Genomic DNA, 26,085 nt, shown 5'->3' on the forward strand with positions numbered 1-26,085 from the left:
ACACACACAGGACCCCCACACTGCACAGGCAGCACGCACGCACACCACACAACACATACACACGTACATGTACACACACAGGGCCCCCACACCACACATGCAGTACACACGCACACACACATGTACACACATACACAGCCGTACACACACACAGGGGCCTCACACCACACCTGCAGTACAGACACACACATGTACCCATTGTCTGTCTCTCCCATATGCTTCCTCTCACACATGTGCACACATGTATGTACCCATACACACACACACAGAGGTCCCCACACCACACGTGCAGTACAGACACTCACATGCACTCACATGCACACTCTCTCCCTCTCCCATACGCTTTCTCTCGCACACGTGCATTCCGTCTTCTCACACATGCACTCCTGCACACAGATACTCTCTTCTCTCACACACGGGACTCTCTTCTGCTCTGCCTTGACTGTCCTTATCTTTCCTGATTTCACACTGTTTTCTTTATAGAAGGGCCCCTCAACACACACACACACGCACACTCTTCTACACGAGATTAATGTTTGAACGAGTCGTCTGCCTTCTTCCCGCCGCCGAGTCCCAGCCAGACAGAAGATGAATGACTCTGAGTGTGGAAGGGTGGGGAAAATTAATTAGCAATGACAAAGGACCCCATTTTGGGTTCACTCACCTCGCTGCTGACTTGCCATAAATGGGCGTCAGGCGCGGAGTGTGACTGACAGGCCCGCTCCCGCTGGCCCCACCGCAGGGTGGGTGGCAGTGTCTCCCCCAGGCCCCCTCAACTCGCCAGCCTGGGAGATGCAGAGAAGGAGCCAGGCATGCCTGTCTCCCTCAGAGCCGGGACCTCCCCGGGAGACCGGGAAACCTGTGGATTGAGGAGTCAGCTGGAACTGGCTCGGGAGACCCGGGCATGTCACCCCCTCTGAGCCTCGGTTTCCCCTTGCTGCAGATGGAGCACAGACTCGCTGGGGTGCCAAGAGGGTCCCAGGACACACGTGGGCCAGTGACAGGCGTCATCCTCACCTGAGAGGCAGGGGGCCGTGGCCGGCTCCCTGTAAGTGGCCCCAGAAAACCAGGCCTTTGGGGGACAGGGTGCTGGGGCAGGAAGGGTAGACGGGGATCAGGATGCATGGTGGGCCTGGAGCGGACCTGTTCCACTCGTCTTGCTTGAGCTTGTCTTGTCTTGTCAGGCTTGTCTGAGCTCAGGGGCGGCCTCTGCGGTGAAAGGTCCCTGCAGGTCCCTGCAGCCTTCCTCCTGTAGGAGGAGAGGCGCAAGTGGAAGCCCACCTGTCCTGCGGGAGCGGGCACTGTGAGAGGCTCTTCCCTTCTATCTGCAGGGCAGCCGCCCAGGCCCTCACCTGGGGAACAGGCTGCCTCGGGAGGCAGGGACGGTCCCCCGAGGGAGGGGAGTCGGGAGAAGCCAAAGATGTGAGCATCGCCTCTGAGGTCCCCTCCGTGAAATGGGCACGCAGTTCCCCTAGGCAGGTTGTGGCAGTGGGAGGGAGAAGGGGAAGCTCAGCAGATGGTGAGGGTTCTGTTTCTGGTCCTGGTAGGGGGTCTCAGGGCTTCAGGACTTCCAGGGGCTCTGGGGAGGATCCTATCCGGAGGATGCGGGGAGGAGAGGGTTCATGCTAAGTTCTTCCCACCTGCCTGTCTGCCAGGCAGAGCACCTGTCAGTTCGTTCCATCATTCATTCATGCATACCTGGTGCAAGCCCTCCCTGACATCTGCCTAGACCCAGCCATCTTTGGGGGCAGGAAGGACTCAGGGATGGTTGACCTGGGCCTGCTCAGAAGGAGCCAGTGCAAGGGCGCTCAGAGCAGGAAGGGTTACCTGTGCTCGGAGATGGAGGTTATCAGGGGAAGCTTCCTGGAGGAGGTGGCCTTTGACTCAGGTCTTAATAAATCACGGGTCATGGGTTCCGAGGAGAGGCTGGGAAGGGCGTTTCAGATGGCTGGAACAGTACGAGCCAAAACCCAGAGGTGGGGAGAGGCTGGGCTGGGTTCAGGAAGCAGAGGATCGTTGTGGCTGGTGGGTGGTGAGCTCACTGAGGAGTCTGAACCAGATGGTCCAGAAGGTAGGCTGGGGCAGAGGCCAAGGGCCCTGTGTGCCAGGCCACGCAGTCCAGGCTTGCCCTGGAGGTGATGGGGAGCCGTGAAAGGTTCAGGAGTAGAAGTCACAGGGTGTATGAGAGGCGTGTCTTCTCTCTGCAGCCAGGCTCAGAGAAGGGGAGCAGACAGGGGACACTCAAGAGTTGTTCAGAGGGACAGGCAGCAGTCGTCATGCAAGAAGGCGCCCAGGGGGATCCTGTCTGGGTCAGCGGCCCACTGGGCACCGGATGCAGGAGCCAGCAGCCCTGGTCCAGGCCCTCTGGCCTCCTGTGTGTGCTCAGACACACCGCTTGGCCTCTCTGTGGCATTATCTCCTCACCTCTCAAGTGGGGGCCTCCCGAGAGCTCTGTCCTGGGGACTGACTGAGCTAAGGTGTGAGCGTGGCTGGGAAAGTGGGGTACCAGACGGCAGGACTCCTGGTGCTGCGGTCGTGCGTCTGGGGTGGAGGCGGAGCGCCCAGCTCTGGAGTCCGCAGTCCGGATTGGAGTCCTAGCCATTGCCACTTGGTTCCCAAGTAACCTTGCGCAAATCTCAGAACCTCTCTGAACCTCAGATTTTGCATCTGTAATGAGGCCGTGATGGTGGTTGCGTCCCGGGATGGGTGTGAGGACTGGGGGCTCGTGGACAGTCTTTGGAGCTTGGCCTGTGCGGGTGTCACTTCAGTGACCTCTTGGCATCCTCCAGTAAGGGGGCCCCTCCCCTGCCCTCTGCTCTCAGGCATTGTGCCCTGGTCTGGGTGTACCGCCGGGCCCAGCTGTACCTGGGGCACCCTGGACCTCCTCCGCCCCACACCCCAGCATCCCCGGGAGATGGGGTGGCTGATTAAATGGCCCCCGGTACATCCCCTTCCCAGAGGCATGCGCCTTACCTGGGGAGATGGAAAAACCAGAGCAGGGAAGGCTGTGTTTTCTACAGACAAGTATCGCCTCCCTCCCGCCTGCTGTTAGGGAACCCAGAATTCACACTTCAGGGGGAAACCGTTTAATGATTGGCCACGAGGAGGTCATTTATATTGGCTAAGCGGGCCTAATTAGATGGGATTCGAAGGTTACCATAAGCGCACAAAAAAGCTGTTAAGGGGTTAACCTCTGAGAGATTACATTGTATTCAGCGCTCTGTTAAAGTTTGAATTAATTTTTCCCATGGGTTTGTTCACATTCTAATTTTCAACTAAATGAGACATCTGTTTCAGAAAAGGAAAATTTGCTCTGGTTGTCATGGCAACTATCATTCTGTAAGAAAATTATTCCAATGGTTACTTTAGAACAGAAAGACAGAAATTCAGGACATAAAGCCGCCTGCCATTGCTCAGTCAGAATTCTGATCCGCCTGAGCTCCTTGGGGTCTGTGATGTGTCTTGGACGGTGGGTGGACATCGGGGTTCCTGGCCCTGGGGGCAGTCAGGCTGTGGGTCCGGGCAAGACGCCAGCTGTGTTGGGGCCGGAAACCATGGCCCTGGCAGCACCAGGGTCTCAGGAACACTTGTGGGTCTCAGACCACGGCTGCCCCCAGGGTGGATGGGGATTCTGGAGCTTGGCTGCTTGGATGACAGTCCCTGAGAGCCCCTGCCTGCCTTGTCCTCTGTCTGGAACCCCGGGCAGCCTTGAACTTCATCTCTGACCCCAAAAGTCCCCCCTGGACCAGGAGAGGGGGTCAAATGACCAGACGAGGATGCTGGGGGAATCTGGGCCAACTTCACTGTCAGTAAGGGCAAGGGCCACCCCCTGCCCTTTGGCTTCTCGTCCCATGGCATAAACCTGGATGGATGTCATGTATGCGTGGCTTTTCTAGACCCTGGGGAGTGTGGTCACCCTGAAGAGTCGGTCTCTCCTGCTGCTCTGGCCCCCACTTCCAGCCTCCCTTGGGAAAGGCCCGCTAACAGCCTGCAGACCCCCTGAGGAACATCTCCTCTGGACGGTCCCTTGCATGACTTGACTCTCTGCTCCCCTCAGATTTCAGTCAAGGCCAGAACATGCCCATTTCCCAGTGACAGGGCCCCTGGATATCTGGAGGTTTGTTTTCGTGGTGGTGGTACTTTCGTTCTCTTAAATGTCCTCCCTCCCACCCTGTCTCCTTGCCCTCTGTGTCAGCCAGTGGGGCACAGCATCAAGCAGGAAGGAGCCCCTCTAATGGGTAAGATCTGGGGCACAGGCGTCCTTATCCCAGTTTACACACATACAGAGTCTGGGAGCATCCTACCCTGGGGCAGAGGCGGGATGTCTGATGCCAACTTGGGTGCCCTTGGGCAGATGTCTTGGGCATCCCTGGGGGTGGGGTGGATTCCAGCTTCCCAGGATTATGAGGGCACGTGTTTCCAAGAACCATCTCTGGGGAAATGCCACCCCCAGACGCAGGCTCTTGGGTGCTGGAAGGGAAGGCGGAGTAGGCAGGGGCTCGTGTGGGTGGGCTCCCGGGAGGCCTGTGGGGCCTCTGATATGTTGCTGAGTGTCTTTTCCAACAAGCTGCTCCTGCCGCGACTCATGGGAACGAGCAGACGTCTTCTCTCCATACTGATGAGGTCTCGTTCCCCTCTTGTAAATATTTGATTAGGGTTTTTGAAAAATGGATGCTGTGTTTGCAAGGCAGCACCAGAAGGGCGTTGCTCCTTTTCCTGTAAGCTGATGGGCTGTGGGCTTCCAGGGGACCACCGGGCTTGGCTTTAGCAGCAGTTTCCAGGCTGCTGCAGCCTCCCCTGCAGGGACCCTTTCTCGGCTCAGCCAAAGTGGGGCTTTGAGGGCGCCCAGAGTCTGCAGACTTCAGAATGGCAGAGCTGTGAGCTCTATGTTAGGGCTGTCAACCGTTTTTGACCAGGAACTGTGGTAGGAAAAGCATTTGTCTTTTTTACTTTGTGACTCAGTACACCCTTATGTGGGTGTCTATTTAAATACAAATATATTTAACTGAAGTGTCCCTTCCCTGCTATGCTGTACTCTGATGTTTTCTATTCTTTTTTCCTTTTCTTTTTCTTTCTTTCTTTTTTTTTTTTTAAATGTGGTTTGACCCTTCAAAACGCAGTTTGAAAAGCCCTGCCCTAGGCTAAAGGTTTTTCATCTAGGTTCCATGAGTGGGTTTCAGAAAGGGTTTTTCATGATAGAGATTGTGATGGTGGTGGTGGTGGTGGTGGTGATGATGGTTATGATGGTGGTGATGGTGATGGAGAGGATGGCAGTTGAAAAGCCTTGGACCAGGCCCTGTTGTAAGCACTTTACCTGGATTAATTGTTTTCAAAGCTGTATTGAGGCAAATGGTGTTATTATGCCATTTTACAGGGGGGATAATTGAGATGTAGAGACATTCAGCCACTTGCCCAAGGTCACATAGGTAATTAGAGGTGGACACATTCTAACCCAGGTCTATATGATCCCAAGATTCCCTCTAGTTCAGTTCAGTCGCTCAGTTGTGTCTGACTCTTTTCGACCCCGTGAACTGCAGCACGCCAGACCTCCCTGAAAGTGAAAGTGAAGTCACTCAGTCGTGTCCGATTCTTTGCGACCCCATGGACTGTAGCCTAACAGGCTCCTCCATCCATGGGATTTTCCAGGCAAGAATACTGGAGTGGGTTGCCATTTCCTTCTCCAGAGATCTTCCCAACCCAGGGATTGAACCCAGGTCTCCCTCATTGTAGGCAGACGCTTTACCATCTGAGCCACCAGGGAAGTCCTAACCATCCATCAACAACTGCCCGAGTCCACCCAAACCCATGTCCATCGAGTCGGTGATGCCATCAACCGTCTCATCCTCTGTTGTCCCCTTCTCCTCCTGCCTCAATCTTTCCCAGCATCAGGGTCTTTTCAAATGAATCAGCTCTTCGCATCAGGTGGCCAAAGTATTGAAGTTTCAGCTTCAACATCAGTCCTTCCAATGAACATCCAGGACTGATCTCCTTTAGGATGGGCTGGTTGGATCTCCTTGCAGTCCAAGGGACTCTCAAGAGTCTTCTCCAACACCACAGTTCAAAAGCATCAATTCTTTGGTGCTCAGCTTTCTTTATCCAACTCTCACATCCATACGTGACTACTGGAAAAACCATAGCCTTGACTAGATGGACCTTTGTTGACAAAGTAATGTCTCTGCTTTTTAATATGCTATCTAGGTTGATCATAACTTTCCTTCCAAGTAGTAAGTGTCTTTTAATTTTATGGATTCAATCACCATCTGCAGTGATTTTGGAGCTCCAAAAAATAAAGTCAGCCACTGTTTCCCCTGTTTCCCCATCTATTTGCCATGAAGTGATGGGACCGGATGCCATGATCTTAGTTTTCTGAATGTTGAGCTTTAAGCCAACTTTTTCACTCTCCTCTTTCACTTTCATCAAGAGGCTCTTTAGTTCTTCTTCACTTTCTGCCATAAGGGGGGTATCATCTGCATGTATGAGGTTATTGATATTTCTCCCGGCAATCTTGATTCCAGCTTGTGCTTCCTCCAGCCCAGCGTTTCTCATGATGTACTCTGCATAGAAGTTAAATAAGCAGGGTGACAATATACAGCCTTGACGTACTCCTTTTCCTACTTGGAACCAGTCTGTAGTTCCATGTCCAGTTCTAACTGTTGCTTCCTGACCTGCATACAAATTTCTCAAGAGGCAGATCAGGTGGTCTGGTATTCCCATCTCTTTCAGAATTTTCCACAGTTTATTGTGATCCACACAGTCAAAGGCTTTGGCATAGTCAATAAAGCAGAAATAGATGTTTTTCTGAAACTCTGATTTTTTTCTGATTCCCTCCAAGTTGGGTGTAAAATCGCGTATGTGTCGGGAGGGGGTGTTTTTCTGCAGAGAGAACCCTCAGCTTTCTGCAGACATGCTAAAGCAGGCCTGGGTCAGGTATGCCTCAGGGAGGAGGCACCTTCTGAGGGGACTTTCCCCAGTGCTGCCCACCTCACTGCCTTCCCCAGCCCCAGGCACCTGGTCACATCACATGGAGGGCACGTCCTGAGGTTGGGGATCCCTTGGGACAGCCCAGACCTGGGAGTGCAGACAGCTTTCCGTGCCCGCCCTTACTGTCTATTTCTCTCTGACAGGCCCCGCGGGCAGATCCCCAGGTCCCTACCTATATGGGTAGTTCCTCTGGTACCCACTCATGGCTAAGTGTCCAGGAACCCCATCCCCCTGCCCCAAGAACAAGGCAGGAGGCACAAGTCACCCTCAAGATCAAAACTTAGCCTGGTGGGGGCTTGGGGAGATGGTAGCCTGGCGTGTGCTGCTTGCTTTTAGTAGTAAGTTTGTCTGGGTGGTACCTGGGGGCTTTCATTCCAAATGGAGGATCATATCCAGCCTTGAGGTTTTGGCTGCAATCCCAAGACAACAGAAAGAGTTCTGTTTGACATCCTGTTCACAAGCTCACTCATTCAACCAGGCTCTCTCTCTCAACACCAGTCATTGAACAAACATCTGCCCCTCCCCTGGGCAGGTGCTGGGCATTTGGGGTGAGAGGGAAGATGGAGGAGACAGGGCTTTGAAGGAGAAACGTGACCCAGTGTCCCAGGCAGGGGTCATGGGTGAGCAAAGGCTGGCGGCAGAAGGGAATCCCACAAGTGTCTGAAATGGGAAAAGACCTTTGCCCCCAAAAGGACAGTGTGGCCGCTCATCTTCCTCCTTCACAGGCCTACGTTCCAGGATTTGACACTGCAGGCTCAAAGGCTACGGGGAGAGGGGGTCAGTTCTGGGTTCCAGAATGACTTCTACACTGACCAAGGTGTGACCCTGGGGACCTCCCTTCCTCTCTCGCTGAACCTCAGTCTTGTCCAGAACCTACCATGGTGGGACTAAATCAGTTCTCAAATGCTGTCCCCTGGAACCCCCAGGGTTCCATAGAGGTGCACTGGGCGGCTGCCAACAAGGCAGAGGCAATGGGCCAATAGCCAGGGATGTCAGCCTCCCCCAGGGGTGCTCACGGGCCATGAGGGGGATTTTAGTGGCAGCTCTGGGCACATGAGAGGCTTTGAATGTGAAAGCCCAGCCCCACGACCAACTTGTGTAGAGTATGCGGCCAATGGTGGGGAGGTGCCCAGCCTGGAGGTCTTTGCACCTGGGCCCAGATCCCTGAGCCAGCTCACTTCTCTGAGCCTCTGGTTCCTCATCTGAAAAAGGGGAATAATCCTAGCCCTTAATTCACTGGGTTCTTGTAAGAGTTAGGTGAACCCTTTCCTGTGATGTAATCAGATTGTTGTTGTTCAGTCACTGAGTCGTTTCTGACTCTTTGTAACCCCATGAACTGCAGCATGCCAGGCTTCCCTGTCCTTCACTATCTCCTGGAGTCTGCTCAAATTCATGGTCATTGAGTTGATGGTGCCATCCAACCATCTCATCCTCTGTCGCCCCATTCTCCTCCTGCCCTCAATCTTTCTCAGCATCAGGGTCTTTTCCAGTGAGTTAGCTGTTTGCATCAGGTGGCCAAAGTATTGGAGCTTCAGCTTCAGCATCAGTTCTTCCAATGAATATTCAAGGTTGATTTCCTTTAGGAATAACTGGCACCTGGCAAAAGTAGGTGTGCAGGGAATGCTGGTGACAATTTTTGCTCTCTACTCCGTGGCTCTCAGTCTCCTCATCCATAAAACAGGAAGAAAGAGACCTGTCTGCTCACCTTGTTGCAGGTGTGAAGGTCCCTAGGGTGGCCGATGAGGAGGTGATGGTGGTGATGGTGATTAGTTTCCTAGGACTGCAGAACTAATTATCACAAACCACAAAGCTTAAAACAACAGGCGTCAATTCTGCCCAACTCTGGAGACTGGTGGCCTGAAATCCAGGTGTCACCGAGGTTAGTTCTTACAGAGGGGACTGAGGGAAGATCTGTTCCCTGTCACTCTCCCAGCTTCTGGTGGTTGCTGGAAGCCTGGGGGTTCCTTGACTGGTAGACAATCACTCCGGTCTGTGCAGCCACTGTCACATGGCCCTTACTGCTGAGTGTCTGTGTTTTCTGAGGACACCAGTCACTGGATTAGGACCGCTCTAATCAGGTATGACCTCACCTTTATTATGTTGCAAAGACCCTACTTCTAAATAAGGTCACATTCACAGGTATTGGGTTCATGCTTCCACATATATTAGTATTTTGGGGGAGACACAATTGGACCCCCAATGGTGATGATAGTAATGATGATGGTGGTGGTGGTGGTGATGACGATGGGGTGAAGGTGGTGGTGGTGGTGGTGGTGGTGATGGTGACGGCAATGATGGTGACTTTGTAGATGCTAAAGGCTGTGTTAATTTGGGGATCTCATAGTGACTTAGCCCTAAGAGCTGACTCTTAGTTGGGATACTTTCATTGTCAATGAAAACCCAGTTCAGATGGCCTTCTATTGGCCCACGTAACTGGGAAGTGCAGGGGTGCGGTGGGTGTCAGGTGCAGTTTGATCCAGCTGCTGTCCTGGAGCATGTGTTCCAGCCATCTCCCTTTAGGACAGTGTAATAGGTGCTGACAACTCCCAGGGTAAGAAGCTCACTGGTTGATATGCAGGTGTGACAGCGTTCCTTCTCTCATCACTGAAGCAAACATCTGGAGTTGCCTCCAACTGGAAGGGTTAAGGTCACATGCTCACCCTGTGGGATGGGGAATGGCTTGCATTGATCCGTCTAGGGCTGGGATGGGCAACAGGTTGGAATTCTGTTCATTGGTCTCTGTCCACCTGGCCCTGACCTTGATGTTGAGGGTGGACTCAGCACTGTGGAGCCCCTGCTGGGAGCTTCAGGGTGGGGACAGGAATGAGCATTCCTACCTGGGACCTTCTGTCTCTTGCTGGGGGCCCCACTGGCCCCAGATGTGGGAAGGATGATGGATGAGCATTTTCCCACCGTGGGGACAGGTGAGAGTATTCTCTGGATTTGCTTAGAAGGGCTTAGAGCAAGAGAGGTCTTTGGCAGAAGATTTTTCTTTTTTTAACTTTCACTTAAAAAAATTACATGACTATTTGGTTGACCCAAAAGTTTGTTTTTTCTATAACATATTATGGCCAACCCAATAATATTCTTCATCATAGAAAAAAGATGATTTTGTTTTTTTAGTAGTGAAGCCAGAAGGAAAAGGTGCATCAGGGGCCTTCCCTGGTATTTCAGTGGTTAAGAATCCGAGCTTCCTCTGCAGGGGGCATGTGTTCGATCCCTAGTTTGCGAACTAAGATCCTAAGTGAGACAAAGCCAAAAAAAAAAAAAAAAAAGCCAAACAAGACTGGTCACTACCTGGGCAACAGTCTGGATGAATTCGCACCTTGAATCCCCATCCAGGTGGACACCTCCTGGGTGTGAGGTGCTGGGTATCTGACTGGTTCGGATGGCCACCTTTCCTGACTCTCATTGCCCCCACTCTCGGTGGCCAGCTCTGAACCCCCTGCTCTTCTCCTACAGGCAGCCCTGGTTTTACGGCTGGGGTTTTAACCTCCCACGTGGCCAAGCGCTGCTTGAGAAATGGAACCTCATTCCCGAAGGCGTGGATGTCCTGATAACCCACGGACCGCCGCTGGGTAAGACTCACCTGCCCCCACCTCAGGCGCTTGGCCCCGGATGCCCGCTCGTGCTGGGAGGACACAGGGGCTCTGGTGCTGAGGCCGGGGCCGCTGGGCCTGTCCAGGGAGCTGCCAAAGGGTGCTAGGGCACCAGTCACCCCCCTGTCGCTCTCATTTCCTGAGCACCTACTGTGTGCTGGGGGCTCCACGTGTTACCTCCTGGACTGCTCACAGCCAGGTGGTGAGGTCAGACTCAGCTGCCCCTTTCACACAGGTGGGCACCGTGGAGCTCAGGGGTGTCAAAGACCTGGTCCTGGGGGCTGAGTACCACAAGGTCACTCCCAGCAGGCCCCATCCTCTGCACCCCTCACCCTGGGAGACCACCCACCCCAGCAGTCTCCAGCTTTCCTCCCAGCCCCCACGGCCCCCACTTCGGTCCCAGCTGATGACACCACTTGTCATCCCAGATGGGAAGGTTGTCAGGTGAGGCCCAGCGCAGCCCCAGAGTCCCTCGCTCTGATACCTGTTCTGGGGGAAGCTGTCCTGAGCACCTATGTGTGCCAGACGACCAGCCAACACCCTTGGGTGCCTCCCTCCACCCTCACAAAATGTTCCCCATTTCTAAATGGAGGGAACCTGGAGGCCCAGGGCCCTGACGTGGTTTAGGCACGACAACGTGGCTTGTAGTGGGGCTCTGGAGCAGGTTTCTTACTTTCTCCCTCCTCTCTCTGTCTCCTTCTTCCCTACTTTCCACCTCCCTATCCATTCCCCAACTGGCATCTTTTGAGTTCCTGCCTCACCACACCTGCTTCACACACAACACACAACCCCTGCTCTGGGGGTTGCCTGTGTACTCAGCCCAGCTCAGTTGTTAAACGAATTGTTGAATATGGCACAGAGAGGTTAAGTGACTTGTCCAAGGTCACACAGCCTGGGACTTAAACCCAAGGGTCTGCTCCAAGCCTACTTTCCTCCCACTTCCTGCCTCTCCCCTTCTCTTCCTCCTCTCTCTCTCTCTCTCTCGTCTCTAAGTCAGGTCCACTGCAGTCTGTGTGATTCTTTGCAGGATCCGTCTTCCCCTCCCCAGCAGTTTTAGAAACCTGTTTCTCCCGCCCAAGCAGAGAAGGGGCTGAGCTGAGCCCTCGTTGTCCGCTTGGAGTAATCAATTACTCTTCGTTTGTGTAGCCATGTGAGGCTAATAAGCCGCCACCATATGGGCAGCTCCGGGAGGCTGGCCGTGCGAGCAGACGCAGACGTGGGCACGTGCGTGAGGCTGCAGTGGATAAAGAGGGTGTTTTCCTGATTTTGTGATGTTTGTTTAGAAAGTTTCTGACCTGCAAAGTCTGCTCCCGGACTCCTCCCTGCTGCTGGCTCACCTTGGGCCTCACCTGTCCCTCTCAGGCCTCAGTTGGCTTCTTTCTGCAATGGGTGGATGCCAGCCTTGAGGCCACTTTGAGCACGAATGGTCTGGAGGCTCTCAGCTATGGAGCCGTCTTCCCTACCCCACCTCCGCCCTGTGCTGCCTGGCACACTTGGGCTCTTATAAGTGTGTTCTCTGTGAGGCCCTGCGGGAGGAGCAGGGGACGAGGGAGGTGGGGGAGGCCACAGGCCCCAGGAGGTGCACGCTGGAGCCAGGCTTCCCTCCCTGAGGCTGGGGCAGGGCAGGGTGGGTCCAGGACTGCCGTGTCCCTGAGACTGCAGAGCTGCGACCTGGGCTTTGCGGGGCCAGGGCCGGGCCTGCCTGGGCCCTGTCACTGCCCTCCCTCTCTCTCCCCTGCCAGGCTTCCTGGACTGGGTCCCCAAGAAGATGCAGCGGGTGGGCTGCGTGGAGCTGCTCAACACGGTGCAGAGGCGCGTCCAGCCGCGGCTGCACGTCTTCGGCCACATCCACGAAGGTCAGCGAGGGCGGGGGCCGTACACGTGGTTGTTGTTATTGTTCAGTCGCTCCGTCGTGTCTGACTCTTTGTGACCCCGTGGCCTGCAGCACGCCAGGCCTCCCTGTCCTTCACTTAGCTCCTGGAGTTGTTCAAAGTCATGTCCATCAAGTTGGTGATGCCATCCAGCCATCTCATCCTCTGTTATCCCCTTCTCCTCCCGCCTTCAATCTTTCCCAGCATCAGGGTCTTTTCCAGTGAATCGGCTCTTCCCATCAGGTGCCCAAAGTAGTGGAGCTTCAGCTTCAGCATCAGTCCTTTCAATGAGTATTCAGGGTTGATTTCCTTTAGGATGGACTGGTTTGATCACACGCTGGTGGGGGAAGTGCACCTCACTGGCTTCTCAGGGGGGCCCTCTTGGCTCCCTTGAACCCGGTCACCTCTTCCCTGGCCAGTGGGAAATAGCCCACCGCCTACATACACTTTGTATCTACATATGTCTGTCTACACGCTGGCTGTCAGTTACCTATTGCTGAAGTGTTTCATCATAGGAAGATGAGGGCAAAGTCTGGCAAGACTCAGGGGTAAGTTTTACTTCCTAGAGCCCTGCAACTCTGCCGTGCCTCTAGCCTGAGAAGTCTTCAGAGATAGCAGGGGGCTTTCTGGAGAGGGGACATTTGGATGTGACCTAGAGAAGGATTGCATTTGGGGGTACACTGTGAGCTGTCTACAGGGCTGGAAGCCTGTCTTCCTGTTCACGTCTCTATGGCCTGGCATACAGTAGGTGCTTAATGAATGTGGAGGGCTGCCTGCCTACCTGAGGGGCTCTAGTGGCACTTCTCCTCCCAGTGTCCCCACCCAAGACAGACATGAGGTTCTGCCTTCTGTCCTGGGGCAGGACCACTTGCTGTGTCCACATGGCTGGAGTTGGGGGGTGTCCATATCATCTCAGGCAGTGGGCAGGGTGGCTGTGAAGGTGACTGGCAATGTTGGTGGCTGCAGTCCTGACTGCCTCCCTGTCCCTGTCCTGGCCTGTCACTGCCCAGGATCTGAAAGGTCATGGGAGAGGTGGATGGCGCATGTGCTGCAGGATAATAATAACGCCTGTCGCTTTCTGTAGCCCCATTGTGGACATGTAAGACCATGCCCTGCATGATCGTACAAGCAAAATGCAGGCTCCAAAGAACTCGTAACCTGTGCAGAGGAGGGGAAGTGTCCCTTTTGGTGCGGAGGTGATCTGAGCTGAAGATTGAAGAGGATTCTGACAAGTAGATGTGGTGGGAAGAGGGTATGATGAGGACAGAGGTGTGGAGAAGAAAGTACGTGACAATGGCGGTGATGGTGACCAGGGTGGAAGTGGGGAGGATGGTGATGTTGATGGTAGTGATGATGGTGGTGGTGGTGCTTGTGGTGTTGAGGTGACAGCGATAGTAGTGATGATACAAGTGGAGATGATGGTGGTGGTGGTGGTGATGGAGATGATGGTGGTGGTGGTGATGGTGGTGGCGGTGGTAGTGGTATTGAGGTGACAGCGATAGTAGTGATGATAGAAGTGGAGATGATGGTGGTGGTGGTGGTGATGGTGGTGGCGGTGGTGATGATGGAGATGGTGGTGGTGATGGTTCTGATAATGACAGTGATGGTGGTGGTGGTGGTGATGATGGAGATGATGATGTTGGTGCTGGTGATAGTGGTGATGGTAGTATTGATAATAGAAGTGGTGATGGTAATGATGGTGGTGTTGGTGATGATGGTTCTGATAATGACAGTGATGGTGACGATGGTGGTGGTGATGGAGATAATGATGGTGGTGGTGGCTGTGGTCTTGGTAGTGATGATGGTAGTGTTGATAATAGAAGTGGAGATGGTGGTGATGGTGGTGGTGGTGGTGATGCTGATAATGGTGGTGGTGATGATGGTTCTGATAATGACAGTGATGGTGACGATGGTGGTGGTGATGGAGATAATGATGGTGGCGGCAGCTGTGGTCTTGGTAGTGATGATGGTAGTATCGATAGCAGAAGTGGAGATAATGGTGGTGGTGGTGGTGCTGCTGTTGATGATGTCAGTGATGATGTCTCGACACGCACTTTCCAGGCACCGGGCTGAACACGTGGATTATTATGTCATTTGCTGCTCACAGCAGGTCAGGAGGAGTTTCTTGCTAATACTCGCCCCAGACATCTTTAGCCCCCTGCGGCTAAGTGTCCTCTGACTACCACACCCGCCAAACCACCATCAATTGCTCCGGGTCCTGGTGTCGCTGCTCAGCCCTGACCACTGTGTGCTTACTTTCTAGGGTACGGAGTCATGGCAGATGGGACGACCACCTATGTGAATGCCTCTGTGTGCACCGTGAACTACCAGCCCGTGAACCCACCCATAGTCATCGACCTCCCCACCCCCCGGAACTCTTGACTGCCCCCACGGCCCCAGCCCTTCCCACCGCATCAGCTCCATACGCCTGGCCGAGAGCACGGACCCCCAGCCGCCCTTCCTTCCCTGCACACAGCCTGTCCAGCTCCGGGAACAGCCCAGCCGACAGGCTGAGGCCTTGGAATGAAGAAAATCACCCCTGACTCTGTCCCTGGAGTCGGGACCCGCGGGCTGTTGGGGGCTCCGCACTCATCGCTGATTTCTGCGTGTCCCTTCCATGTGTTCCTTGTTAAAGGACCTACTATGCTCGCAGCCTCGTCCTGCTTGGGACGTGACGGAGTCTTCATCTGCTCAGTTGGACGCCCTCGTGGGTTTGGGAAGCTGCTGCTCTTGGACGGATTCTGAAGTTCTGGCACAAAATCTCCCTCTCACTGAGGGTCTGAGTGGCTGCACGCCTCAGGGTTGGGAGGTGGATGGGTGGGGTGTCGCAGTCTGAGTGCGGGCAGCCCTTCCGCTTCTCCCAGGCCTCTGAGGGAGCGATCAGGGACGTCTCAGGAATCGGGCTGCGTCTGGCCAGGCCACCCGGCCGTCGGCTTCTTGCCGTCCCGTGTTTTCTTCCTGTGGGCATTTTTGCTGATGTGAATGATGGCCTGAGCATCCTGGACACCCGCTTGGAGCCTGGACTTGGTGGGGTGGAGAGGGGTTGGTTCTGTAGAATGAGCTTGTTGAAGACCCACGACTGGGCCGGAGGATCCCCACGTGCTGGACACCCCTGGTCCCCTGGGGTGTGCCGAGCTCTGCAGAACCCAGAAGCCGGGGGGTCCATGGGCCGAGGCAGCGCTGCACCCTGTGCGCCCGTGGGGATGTGGACACACTCATCCTTGCGCCCCTCTTAACCTAGTGAGGTGAACCTCGGGGCTCCCACTGCTGTCCTCGGATGTGTTCTGGCCCCCGGTGGGATTTCCCTCGCCCCTTGGGTTCTGTCTCCCCTGCCCTTGGCTGAGATGGCTGAATGGTTCACAGTTGTGGTACCGGGTAGCAGCTGCCCCCTAATGGGAACACGGCCCAGAGTCAGAGCCAGGACTGGACTCCTGCAGTTCCACCAGGGGGACTTCAAGGACTGCAGCGTTGGGCTGAGTCTCTCTGATGGACAGAGAACCAGCCAGGCCTGCTTGGGGTGAGGCCGGCGAGGCCGAACTGGCACGGGCAGCATTAGATTCTTTATTTAAAATTTAGGTATTCTGTTTATCATAGATTTTTTCTCCCCTGCATTAATTTTGGTTTTTAAAAACACTGCATTAAAATAGTATCATTGATTTGGATCACCGAGTTTTTTGGTGCCCTCTTCAATTGTGTGTCCGAGAGGAGGGCCCTGCCTGCCTCCTCTTCATCCCAGGCCTGGGAACCAGCATTTAATGAGCCCTTTGCAGATGTGATCCCATTTCCAGCGCTCCTGCAAGGTGGGTACTCTGGCCCTGTTTTAGAGATGAAGTGATTGAGGTCAGAGAGGTGAGGCAACTAGCCTGAGGGTGCACAGCTCAAAAGAGGCAGAGGCAGGGTTTGAACCTTGGTCTCTGGCTTCACAGCCTCCTGCTCTGCCAGCACCCGAAGCTCTGCCCCTACAAGGCGATGCAGGACTCAAGGCTCTTTTTCTTTAAGAATCCTGTTCAGCACCTGTCGGGTTTGTTTCTCACGGAAAGCCCCTGGAGCCCTGGAGGACTTGGATCTCTGAGCCCAGGGTCCCAGGAGACCGTGATTCCTTCCCTATGAGAATGGGGCTCCCATAGGGTGAAGGACCCATCCAGGGAGCCCAGGAGCAGCAGCATGCTGGCCGGGGCCAGCTTTACTCTGCAGCCTGCAGGGCTTCAGGAGTCCTGTTCAACCCACGTGGTTCCTGGTAGCCGGGGATGTTTACAGGGTCTCTGGGGGCACCTCAGACGCACGGCGTGTGTGTGCTTAAATGGGTGGCGATGACTCCAGACTCTTTCGATCGCCTCTACTGAATTTCTATGCGGATCAAGAACTATAAACTTAAAAAAAAAATTCTTTTTCCTAAGGTATCTTCAGAATATGGTGTATTTTTATGTGGAAAATAAAAGTTATGAAGGCAGCTGTTACTTTAAAAGAAAAATTCATTAAAAGTCCTTGAGGTATGAAAGATGATGGCGTGCTCCTCAATCATTTTGGCATAACTTGATTGTGGCTGTAATTTTTTTTTGTCAAGCATGTCAGACAATAAAGTCTTTGTAAAAAGAAAGAGAAGTCCACTCGGTGTCTCTTCCTCTGTCTCTGGGTGTTGTGTGGGGCCTGTGGGGGAGGAGAGGTGTCCTCCCGGCCAAGTCCTGGGCTGAGTTCAGAGGCCGAAGACCTTCTGTGTGCCAGCGACTAGCATCCTTCTGCTGGCTCCGGCTTCCCTCAGAGGTGGTTGGCACGTGCACTTCTGTGCCCTGTCATGTTCACATAGCTCGAGCATCTGGTCCTCCCCCAAACAGTATTTCAAGGTGGCCTTAGCTTTGGCCTCTTCCCGGAAGCAGCAAGTTCCAATCCAGCCCTTGTCAAACTCAGGGTCCAAGTGTTGCCCAGGAAAAGCTCTGGCAGATATAATGACTACAGTTCTAAAGCTCCCTAGCTGTAGAAGTTCTGCCATTTTCATTTGTCCATCCGTCCATTGATCTATCCATCCATCTATCTATCCACTATCTAACACCATCCATCTATCCATCCGTCTATCCATCCATCCATCCATCCATCTCACCACCGTCCATTTATCCACCCATCCATCCATCTAACCACCATCCATTTATTCATCCATCAATCTAAACACCATCCATTTATCCATCCATCCACCCATCTCACCACCATCCATTTATCCACCCATCCATCCATCTAACCACCATCCATCTATCCATCCATCTAACCACCATCCATCTATCCATCCATCCACCTATCCATCCATCTATCTCACCACCATCCAATCACCATCTGTCTATCCATCCATTCATCCAATAACCATCCATCTATCCATCCATCCACCCATCTCACCACCATCCATTTATCCATCCATCCATTTATCCATCCATCCATCTAACTACCATCCATCTATCCATCCATCTACTTATCCATCCATCCATCTCACCACCATCCATCTATCCATCCATTCATCCAACAACCACCCATCTATCCATCCATCCACTTATCCATCCATCCATCTCACCACCATCCAGTCACCATCTATCTATCCATCCATTCATCCAACAACCATCCATCTATCTATCCATCCACTTATCCATCCATCCATCTCACCACCATCCAGTCACCATCTATCTATCCATTCATTCATCTAACAACCATCCATCTATCTATCCATCCACTTATCCATCCATCCATCTCACCACCATCCAGTCACCATCTATCTATCCATCCATTCATCCAACAACCATCCATCTATCCATCCATCCACTTATCCATCCATCCATCTCACCACCATCCAGTCACCATCTATCTATCCATCCATTCATCCAACAACCATCCATCTATCCATCCACTTATCCATCCATCCATCTCACCACCATCCAGTCACCATCTATCTATCCATCCATTCATCCAACAACCATCCATATATCCATCCATCCATCTCACCACCATCCATTTATCTATCCATCCATCCATCCAGTCACTATCTATTCATCCATTCATCCAACCACCATCTATCCATTCATCCATTTATCCATCCATCCATCCATCTCACCACCATCCGTTTATCCATCCATCTGGTCACCATCTATCTATCCATCCATTCACCCAACAACCATCCATCTATCCATCTATCCATCTAGTCCAACTACTGTCCATCCATCTACTCACCCACCCATCAATCCATCCACCCTTCAAACATTCACTCAGCATCTCTCTTGGACCTGATTTGCAATAGGGACATGGCAGTGATGACAGCGATGGATTTAGGAGGTAGGGTTGATGAAGAATGGGTGTGGGGAGCCAGAGATGATATCATGGCCGTTGGCTGCTGGTCATGGAGGGGGAACATGCGGCAGGAAGAACAGGTTTGAGGAGGGGATGCTGAATCCTGTTTGGGACTCCGGGGCTGGAGGTGCCTTTGGGAGATGTAGGGGGAAGTGTCCTGTGGCTGGGGGTGGGGTGTGATAAATGGACCCAGAGGGGAGGAGCCTCTCTGGAGACCTTCATTTGTGGGTCAGAACCAGAGCCATGGTTGGGGAGCAGGCTGGGGGTAGCTCAGATGGCTCAGATGGCATCAACCCGCCGTGACCCTCTCCTGTCCTCAGACTGGCCCACCTGTAACCCGCCCTTCCAGACAGCTCCCTCGCCAGAGCCTCAGACGTGGCTGCAATGACGGGTCCTGGGCCTCGGGTCCCGCCCGTAGGCTGGGGGGAGGAGATGCTCTATTCGAGGCCCTCCCGTGGCTGTGCTCAGTCGCTGTGTCCGCGAGCAGGGCTCCCGGGCAGGGGCAGGGACCCGCCGGGGCTGCGGTCACCCCGGAGGCGCTGTCTCACTGCGGGTGCTGCTTTAGCGCCTGGTACCTGCTCTGCTGGGGAAACTTCCAGGTGGCGCAGAGGTAAAAAAAATCCGTCTGCAAATGCAGAGATGAAAGAGATGCTGATTCGATCCCTGGGTTGGGACGATTCCCTGGAGGAGGAACGGGCAACCCTCTCCAGTATTCTTGCCTGGAAAATCCCATGGACGGGGGAGCCTGGCAGGCTACAGTCCATGGGGTCGCAAAGAGTTGGATACCACTGAGCACAAGCACCCGCTCTGCTGAGACGCGGCAGCTGCTGAGTTCTGAGCCCTGTGTTCCTGCTGCCTTCAGTGTAGACGAGGTGCGGGTGGGGGTGGGGAGACGGGTTGACGCCATCATGAACTGCGCACCCCGCCAACCCCCACTCCCAGCTCGGCTCTGACTTGTGCAGCTTTATTCAGTGGTGGAGCGGGGTCCATAGCAAAGAGGGTGTAGCACGCTGGGCTCACTCACGCTGCCAGCCGTCTCTGATACAGGATGGGGTCCCTGCTGACGCTCCTATTGTCTCTGGGAGTCCAGGGGGCAAGCCCAATGAGCTGCAACCCTTCCCTCTGCCTCTTTCCTTACGGGAGCTCACACTCAGGAAGCCCAGCCCCCAGCCGCTTTTTCTTGCAGTTTGGCTTTCATGGAGCTGAGTCTTGAACATCCTGTCTGAGCCACAAGGGAACCCCTCTTCAACCTCCACCGGGACCAAATCCTCAGGCCCTTTTCTTCCAGCAGACCCTCACCCCAGCCCCCTGGATAAACTAGTAGAGATGACAAGCTCTGTGGACCTGGGCTTCACCCAAGACTCTCCCCTAACGTCACCCACAACTCCCAGCTAGGGGTCTTGTGGCATTAGATCCTGGACACTCCACAGGGTCCTCAGTCCCATCCTCCTTTGAAGGACCAGACTGCAAAGTCTTCCAGGATATGAGAAACAGGCCCTGCTGTCTGGAAGCTTGAGAGGTACTTTGGAAGGCTCCTCTGATCCAGGGAAGAAGCTGAACCCTTCAGCTGTCACATGCTTGGGGCTCAGTGAATGGCAGTCAGGGTCAGGCTTGGGGGCCCCGAGGAATATCAAACCCAGTGTTCAAGGGCGATCAGGGAAAGCTTCCTGGAAGAGGGAGCCCTGAACAGGAAATGGTTTCCCCACTTTAAAGAGCTTTTTCATTTTGAAATAATTTTAGATTTACAGAAGAGTTGTAAAAACGGTACAGAGAGTCCCCACAGCTTGCCCTGATGTTAACATCTTACGTAACCATGGTCCATTTATCAAAACTAAGAGATTAGCACGGTGTAAGGCTATTAGCCCTTCCTTTGGATCTTTCTGAATAATGTCCCATCCATGAGTCCGCGTGGTATTTGGTCTTTATGTCTCTGTAGCCCTCTGTGGGTTGGTGGTAGTTTCTCAGCCTTTCCTCAATTTTCATGACCTTGAAAATTTTGAGGACTGGCTATTTGGTAGATTGTTCCTCCAGTTGGGTTTCTCCAATAATTTCTCAGGATTTGCCTGTGGCTGTGTGTTAGGAGGAGAAGCGTGTGGAGGTAATGCGTTCTTCTCAAGGCATTATACTGGGGTTATGTGAGACCACTGTGACTTACCACATGGTTATTAAACTTTTTTTTTAAAGTATTTGTTTATTGATTTTTTTCACTGCCCTGAGTCTTTCTGTGCGTGGACTTTCTCTAGCTGCGGCAAGCAGGCTTCTCGTTGCGGTGACTTCTTTTGTTATGGAACAGGGGCTCTAGACTCTCAGGCTCAGTAGCTGTGGCCCACGGACTTAGTTGCTCCAGGGTGTGTGGAATCTTCCTGGATCAGGGATCGAACCCGTGTCCCCTGCACTGGCTGGCGGATTCTTACCTGCTTCGCCACCAGGGACGTTCACGTGGTCGTTAATCTTGATCACACACTTACAGGATATCTGCTGGGTTTCTCCACTGGAAAGATGCTAGGTTTCCTTTTCCATACTTGGTCTGTTAGAAACAGTCACTAGACCAGCTCACACTCAAGGAGAGGGGAATGAGGCATCCAAGAACGTGGACATAGGATAAAATCACCACATTGACTTACACCTATTTGGAGGAGCCATCTCCAGGCTAGTTGAACCGCCTAACACTTTCCCCACTGATTTTAGCATCCATCCATGGGTCTTGCCTGGAGCAGTGGTTACTGCGGTATTCTCATGGTGACTTTCTATTCCAGCTTCTTCCCTCCTACATTTATTATTTGAAATTGTTCTGTAAGGGAGATTTGCCCCTTCTCTGCCATTTGCTTATTTACAGCAGCGTGGATAATCGTTAGGTTAGAACCTATTGCTGTCACTTACTTTGTTGCTCAGACCGCTCTAACTCTGACCATTTGGGAGTTCTTTCACGTTGGTTCCTGTGCTCTTCTGACATATTCCTTTTGTTTGTTTGTTTCACTTCCTTACTTTGGAGCAGGCTCATCTTGCGTTTCCCTTGTCGCAGTGCATTCGCTGTTTCTCCTTCAAGTTCTGGCTCTTTTTATTTAGAAATTCATATCTGGATTGTAGGTGGGCGAGTTGCTACTGGGGTATCACTATTTCTAGACCCGGTTAGTGGACAGAGCTAGGAAATATTTTTTAGAATACTAATCCATGTAAGGGGCTTCCCTGGTGGCTCAGATGGTAAAGAGCCCGCCTGCAATGCAGGAGATGTGGGTTCAACCCCTGGAGGAGGAAATGACACCCCACTCCAGTATTCTTGCCTGGGAAATCCCATGGACGGAGGAGCCTGGTAGGCTGCAGTCCACGGGGTCACCAAGAGTTGGACATGACTGAACGACTTCCTTTTCACTTTTCACTTTCAGGCATTGGAGAAGGAAACAGCAACTCACTCCAGTGTTCTTGCCTGGAGAATCCCAGGGACAGGGGAGCCTGGTGGGCTGCCATCTATGGGGTCACACAGAGTCGGACACGACTAAAGCGACTTAGCAGTAGCAGTAGAGTTATATATCCATGAACCCGGTACTATAGGAAGCAGTCCCATTATGTAAAAGATTCTTTTATTTGGCCCTTTTTAAATCACACTGTTTTCCAAAAGGGCTTCCCTGGTGGCTCAGCTGGTAAAGAATCCACCTGCAATGAGGGAGACCTGGGTTTGATCCCTGGGTTAGGAAGATCCCCTGGAGAAGGGAATGCTTTTGTAATCCCACCAGCAATAATGAATATTCCTGTGAGTCCACATCCTCAACAGAATTTGGTATTTAAAAATTTTGACTATTTGAGTAGGTGTGTTATATCTCATTGTGGTTTGAATTTCCATTTTTAAATGACTAATGATGCTGAACATCTTTTTATATGTTTATTTGCCATATTTCTTCTGTGAAGCGCATGCTCGGATCTTTTGTGCCCTTCTTAAAAACGAGATCGTCTGTCTTCGTGTGTTTGAATTTTGAGGTTCTTTAGGCACTGGACACAAGTCCTTAAATGAATACATGATTTGCAGATCTTCTGGTCTGTAGGTTGTCTTTTTACTCTTTTAACAGTTTCTCAGAGCAAAAGGTTTTCATTTTCATTAAGTCCAGTTTATCAATTTTTTCTATTATAGATTGTGCTTTCGGTGTAGCCCATTGATAAACCCCAGGTCATGCAGATTCTCTGATGTTTCCTTATAGAAATTTTATAGTTTGACATTTTATACTTGGGTCTACAATACATTTTGAGTTGCTTTCTGTGTAAGGTGTGAGATACGTGACAATTTCATATTTTTTCAAATGAACACTGTTTTCCCATTTAATTTCCTTTGCACACTTGTCAAAAGTCAGTTGATTACATTTGCATGCATTTATTTATGGACACTCTATTTTGTTCCATTGATCAAAGTGCTGTGATCTTGCCAAAATCATATTTTATTGATTACTATAATTTCATGGCTAAATCTTGAAGTTGGGTGGTATGAATGCTTTTGCCCCTTTTCACAGAGAGCAAAAAGAGCTGTTTGTTTTGGCTACTCTAGTTTCTTTTTTATTTAAAAAAATAAAAAAGGGATTCCTTTACTTTTCATATATACATATGTGGGTGTATATATATATATATGGAGAAGGAAATTGCAACCCACAGTATTCTTACCTGGAAAATCCCATGGACAGAGGAGACTAGCAGGCTAGAGTCCATACAGTTGCAAAGAGTTGAACACAATTGAACAACCGAGCATACAAACATACATATATATAAGAATATTTACAAAATTTTGTTTTAATTTATAATCTGTTAAAAATTTTTTTAAATTTATTTGGCTGCACTGGGTCTTAGCTGCAGCATGCCAGACCAGTTCCCAAGCCAGGGATGGAACCCAGGCCCTATTTGGTCCCCTGGCTGTGGTTTGCTAACTTCTGATACAAAAGGACAGTAGATACGGAGCACATGTGCTAAGTCACTGAGTCACTGACTCAGATGTTGGCTGCTCCTCGTGGGGTCTGGCTGGTGCCCGTGCCCCCAAGTCCCACTCTTTGTGACCCCATGGACTGTAGCCCGCCAGGCTCCTCTGTCCATGGGATTCTTCAGGCAAGAATACTGGAGTGGGTTGCCGTGTCCTTCTTCAGGGAATCTTCCCGACTCAGGGATTGAACCCACGTCTCTTATGTCTCCTCTCTTATGCATTGGCAGGTGGGTTCTTTACCACTAGCGCCACCCAGGATGCCCAGTAGATACTGAGGTAAGCATTTTTATGCTTGGGGAAGAATTTGTCTTTCTGTTGGGAGTTGAGTGTGGGGCTCGGGTCAACCTCATCAGAACTTGGGCTGCATTGTCGTTGCTCCCTCCTTGCCTTGGGGCTTCCTCTGTGCGGCCCCCTGGAGAGACAGGCTCCTGCAGCTCTCTTAGCTGGTTCCCCTTTTATTCCGTGATGGTTGGTGTGGTGATAGGGAAGGGGGTGGTTCTGATTCAGACCCTGGGAGCACTGGGAGCCTTCCTCCGTGCCCCTGTGCTCCTGCGTGGGTTTCTCCTCCACCTGCCCCCAGGAGGAGTGCCTGCTCTGCCCCCTCTCCTGCGCTGGGTTCCCACCAGTGCCCTCGGGCACAGTCTTGGTGTCTTCTTCCCTGCATGGTGCGCTTTTCTGCTCCCTTCGAGGGACAGGGAGGTGGATTCTGGCAAAGTGTCAGCTGGCTCCTCCTCTAGCCCCTCCACGGCGGGTGCAGGAATGTGGCAGCTTTCTCCAGGACTCCCTGATGTCCGTGAGCTCCTGCGGTGGTTCCTGGAGGATCCCAGTTCCTTGGTGTCAGAGTCCCCCGAGTCTCCACGTCCTCAGGCTAGCCTGCATTTGGTTTTGGGCAATTTGTTGAAATGTTACAGCGGAATCCTCTTGCTGGTTTACATGGTATTTTGTGTCTAGCCCGTAAAAGCCAGCGCTTGGGTCTGGCATCTCCTTGAAGGTACCTATCTCCAGACCGTAGTGAACTGTCTGTGTTGACTCCATTCTCGGGTGGGTTTACGGAAAGTTGTTAATCTCCTTTGGTCTTGTACAGGAGGGAGTGATGCCCTCTCCAGGATCTCAAGGCCCCAGACCACAGGTGCTTCTCAGACCTCGGTTGTATCGTGCTGATTTGTGGCTCTTTGGCCAAAACAAGTCACGTGGCTGAGTGTGGCTTCAAGGAGTGGGGAAATGGATGTTATTCAGAGACAGGGACTTCAAGGTCAAAAGCGAGGGACGTGGATACACGAAGGGGAGACAGGTGGGGCCATTTGCTCTCATGTGAGTTCTATTGTGGTGGGGAAAGCAGGCACTCCGTTCTTTCTACACCTTGGGATCCAGAGGGGCTGCTGCTCGCAGCTGGGCCAGGCCCTAGGAAGGACACCCAGGGCTGAAGACACCTGACCAGGATATAAGGGCCCAGGAAAGAGAGGAGAGGGCCCCCAGAGCCCACCTGGGAACACGGGGCTGCCTTCCGGAAGCGGCCCAGCCCCCAGGCTCCCCGCTTTGACTCTGAGGGCCCTGGGCTGAAGCCCTCCTCTGACCTCTTGCTGTGGTTCCGTCTGAGGTCCAGCTCTAGGCATGGGGCCAGGGCTCTTCGGGCTTCTGTAGACCCAGGGGAGGAGCGAGCTCCGCCCGTGGCAAAGGTCTTGAGGAAGGAGGCTCGGCATACGCAAAGGCGGGATCGAGCCTCAGGAGTCCCCCTGGAAACTCTAGAGCATCTACCCCCAAAACCAGAGTCTGCCTACTTTCTGCTTTGTGCCTTCACCTACACCTCTGACTTTACGGGGGGCTGTCCCCCACTACCTCTCTCTGAAAAAAGAGTTAGCTTACAGCTCCAGTTAACAATTCCTGGGTGTGACAGTGTTTCAACCTACAAACTCCTTTGGAAATCCTCTAGCCTGCCTGAATAGGTTTTTCCGGCCACATGTGATCGTTCAGAGCCTCCCAACTGTGAGAGGCAGGAGGTGTTCTAAACTGTCTAAACACAGATTCCTTTGAGTAGTTAAAAGATTGATTAGAAATTGTATTGGTGAAGGGTTTTTCACTTATTGGGCCAATGTTTGCTGCTAAGTCTCCATACACCTTACCTACTGTGTCCTTGGCAGTGTATTGATTGATAGAATGGGTGTATAGAAATGTAAGTAGTAGCCTCAATGTTTGTAACCTTGGACCCTTGAGTTAATTCTTTTCTTGATTGAGCCCACCTCACCTTTGCCCTATAGGAATGCAGCTTTGTCTAATGCTTTTTTGGAGGCTGGTGCCTGACTTTGGAATAATCACCTTTAGAGAAAAATAAGTTTCTTAAAATGTTAACAGGCCTCCTGGC

The 26,085-nt window shown here is 52.4% G+C and overlaps 1 protein-coding gene across 1 annotated transcript in view; it reads left to right on the forward strand.

Annotated features, from left to right (window-relative positions):
* MPPED1 (metallophosphoesterase domain containing 1) overlaps positions 1-17,058 on the forward strand; it is an 82,767-nt gene extending 65,709 nt beyond the window's left edge. The window contains exons 5-7 of the mRNA XM_070790539.1: positions 10,444-10,559; positions 12,323-12,436; positions 14,715-17,058. Of these exons, the coding sequence (XP_070646640.1) occupies positions 10,444-10,559; positions 12,323-12,436; positions 14,715-14,833 (349 nt within the window). The 3' untranslated portion in view covers positions 14,834-17,058. The remainder of the gene's footprint in view (positions 1-10,443; positions 10,560-12,322; positions 12,437-14,714) is intronic.
* The last annotated feature ends 9,027 nt before the right edge of the window (positions 17,059-26,085 follow it).

Source organism: Bos indicus, chromosome 5 (genome assembly GCF_029378745.1).
Source record: "Bos indicus isolate NIAB-ARS_2022 breed Sahiwal x Tharparkar chromosome 5, NIAB-ARS_B.indTharparkar_mat_pri_1.0, whole genome shotgun sequence".
NCBI classification, from domain to species: Eukaryota; Metazoa; Chordata; class Mammalia; order Artiodactyla; family Bovidae; genus Bos; species Bos indicus.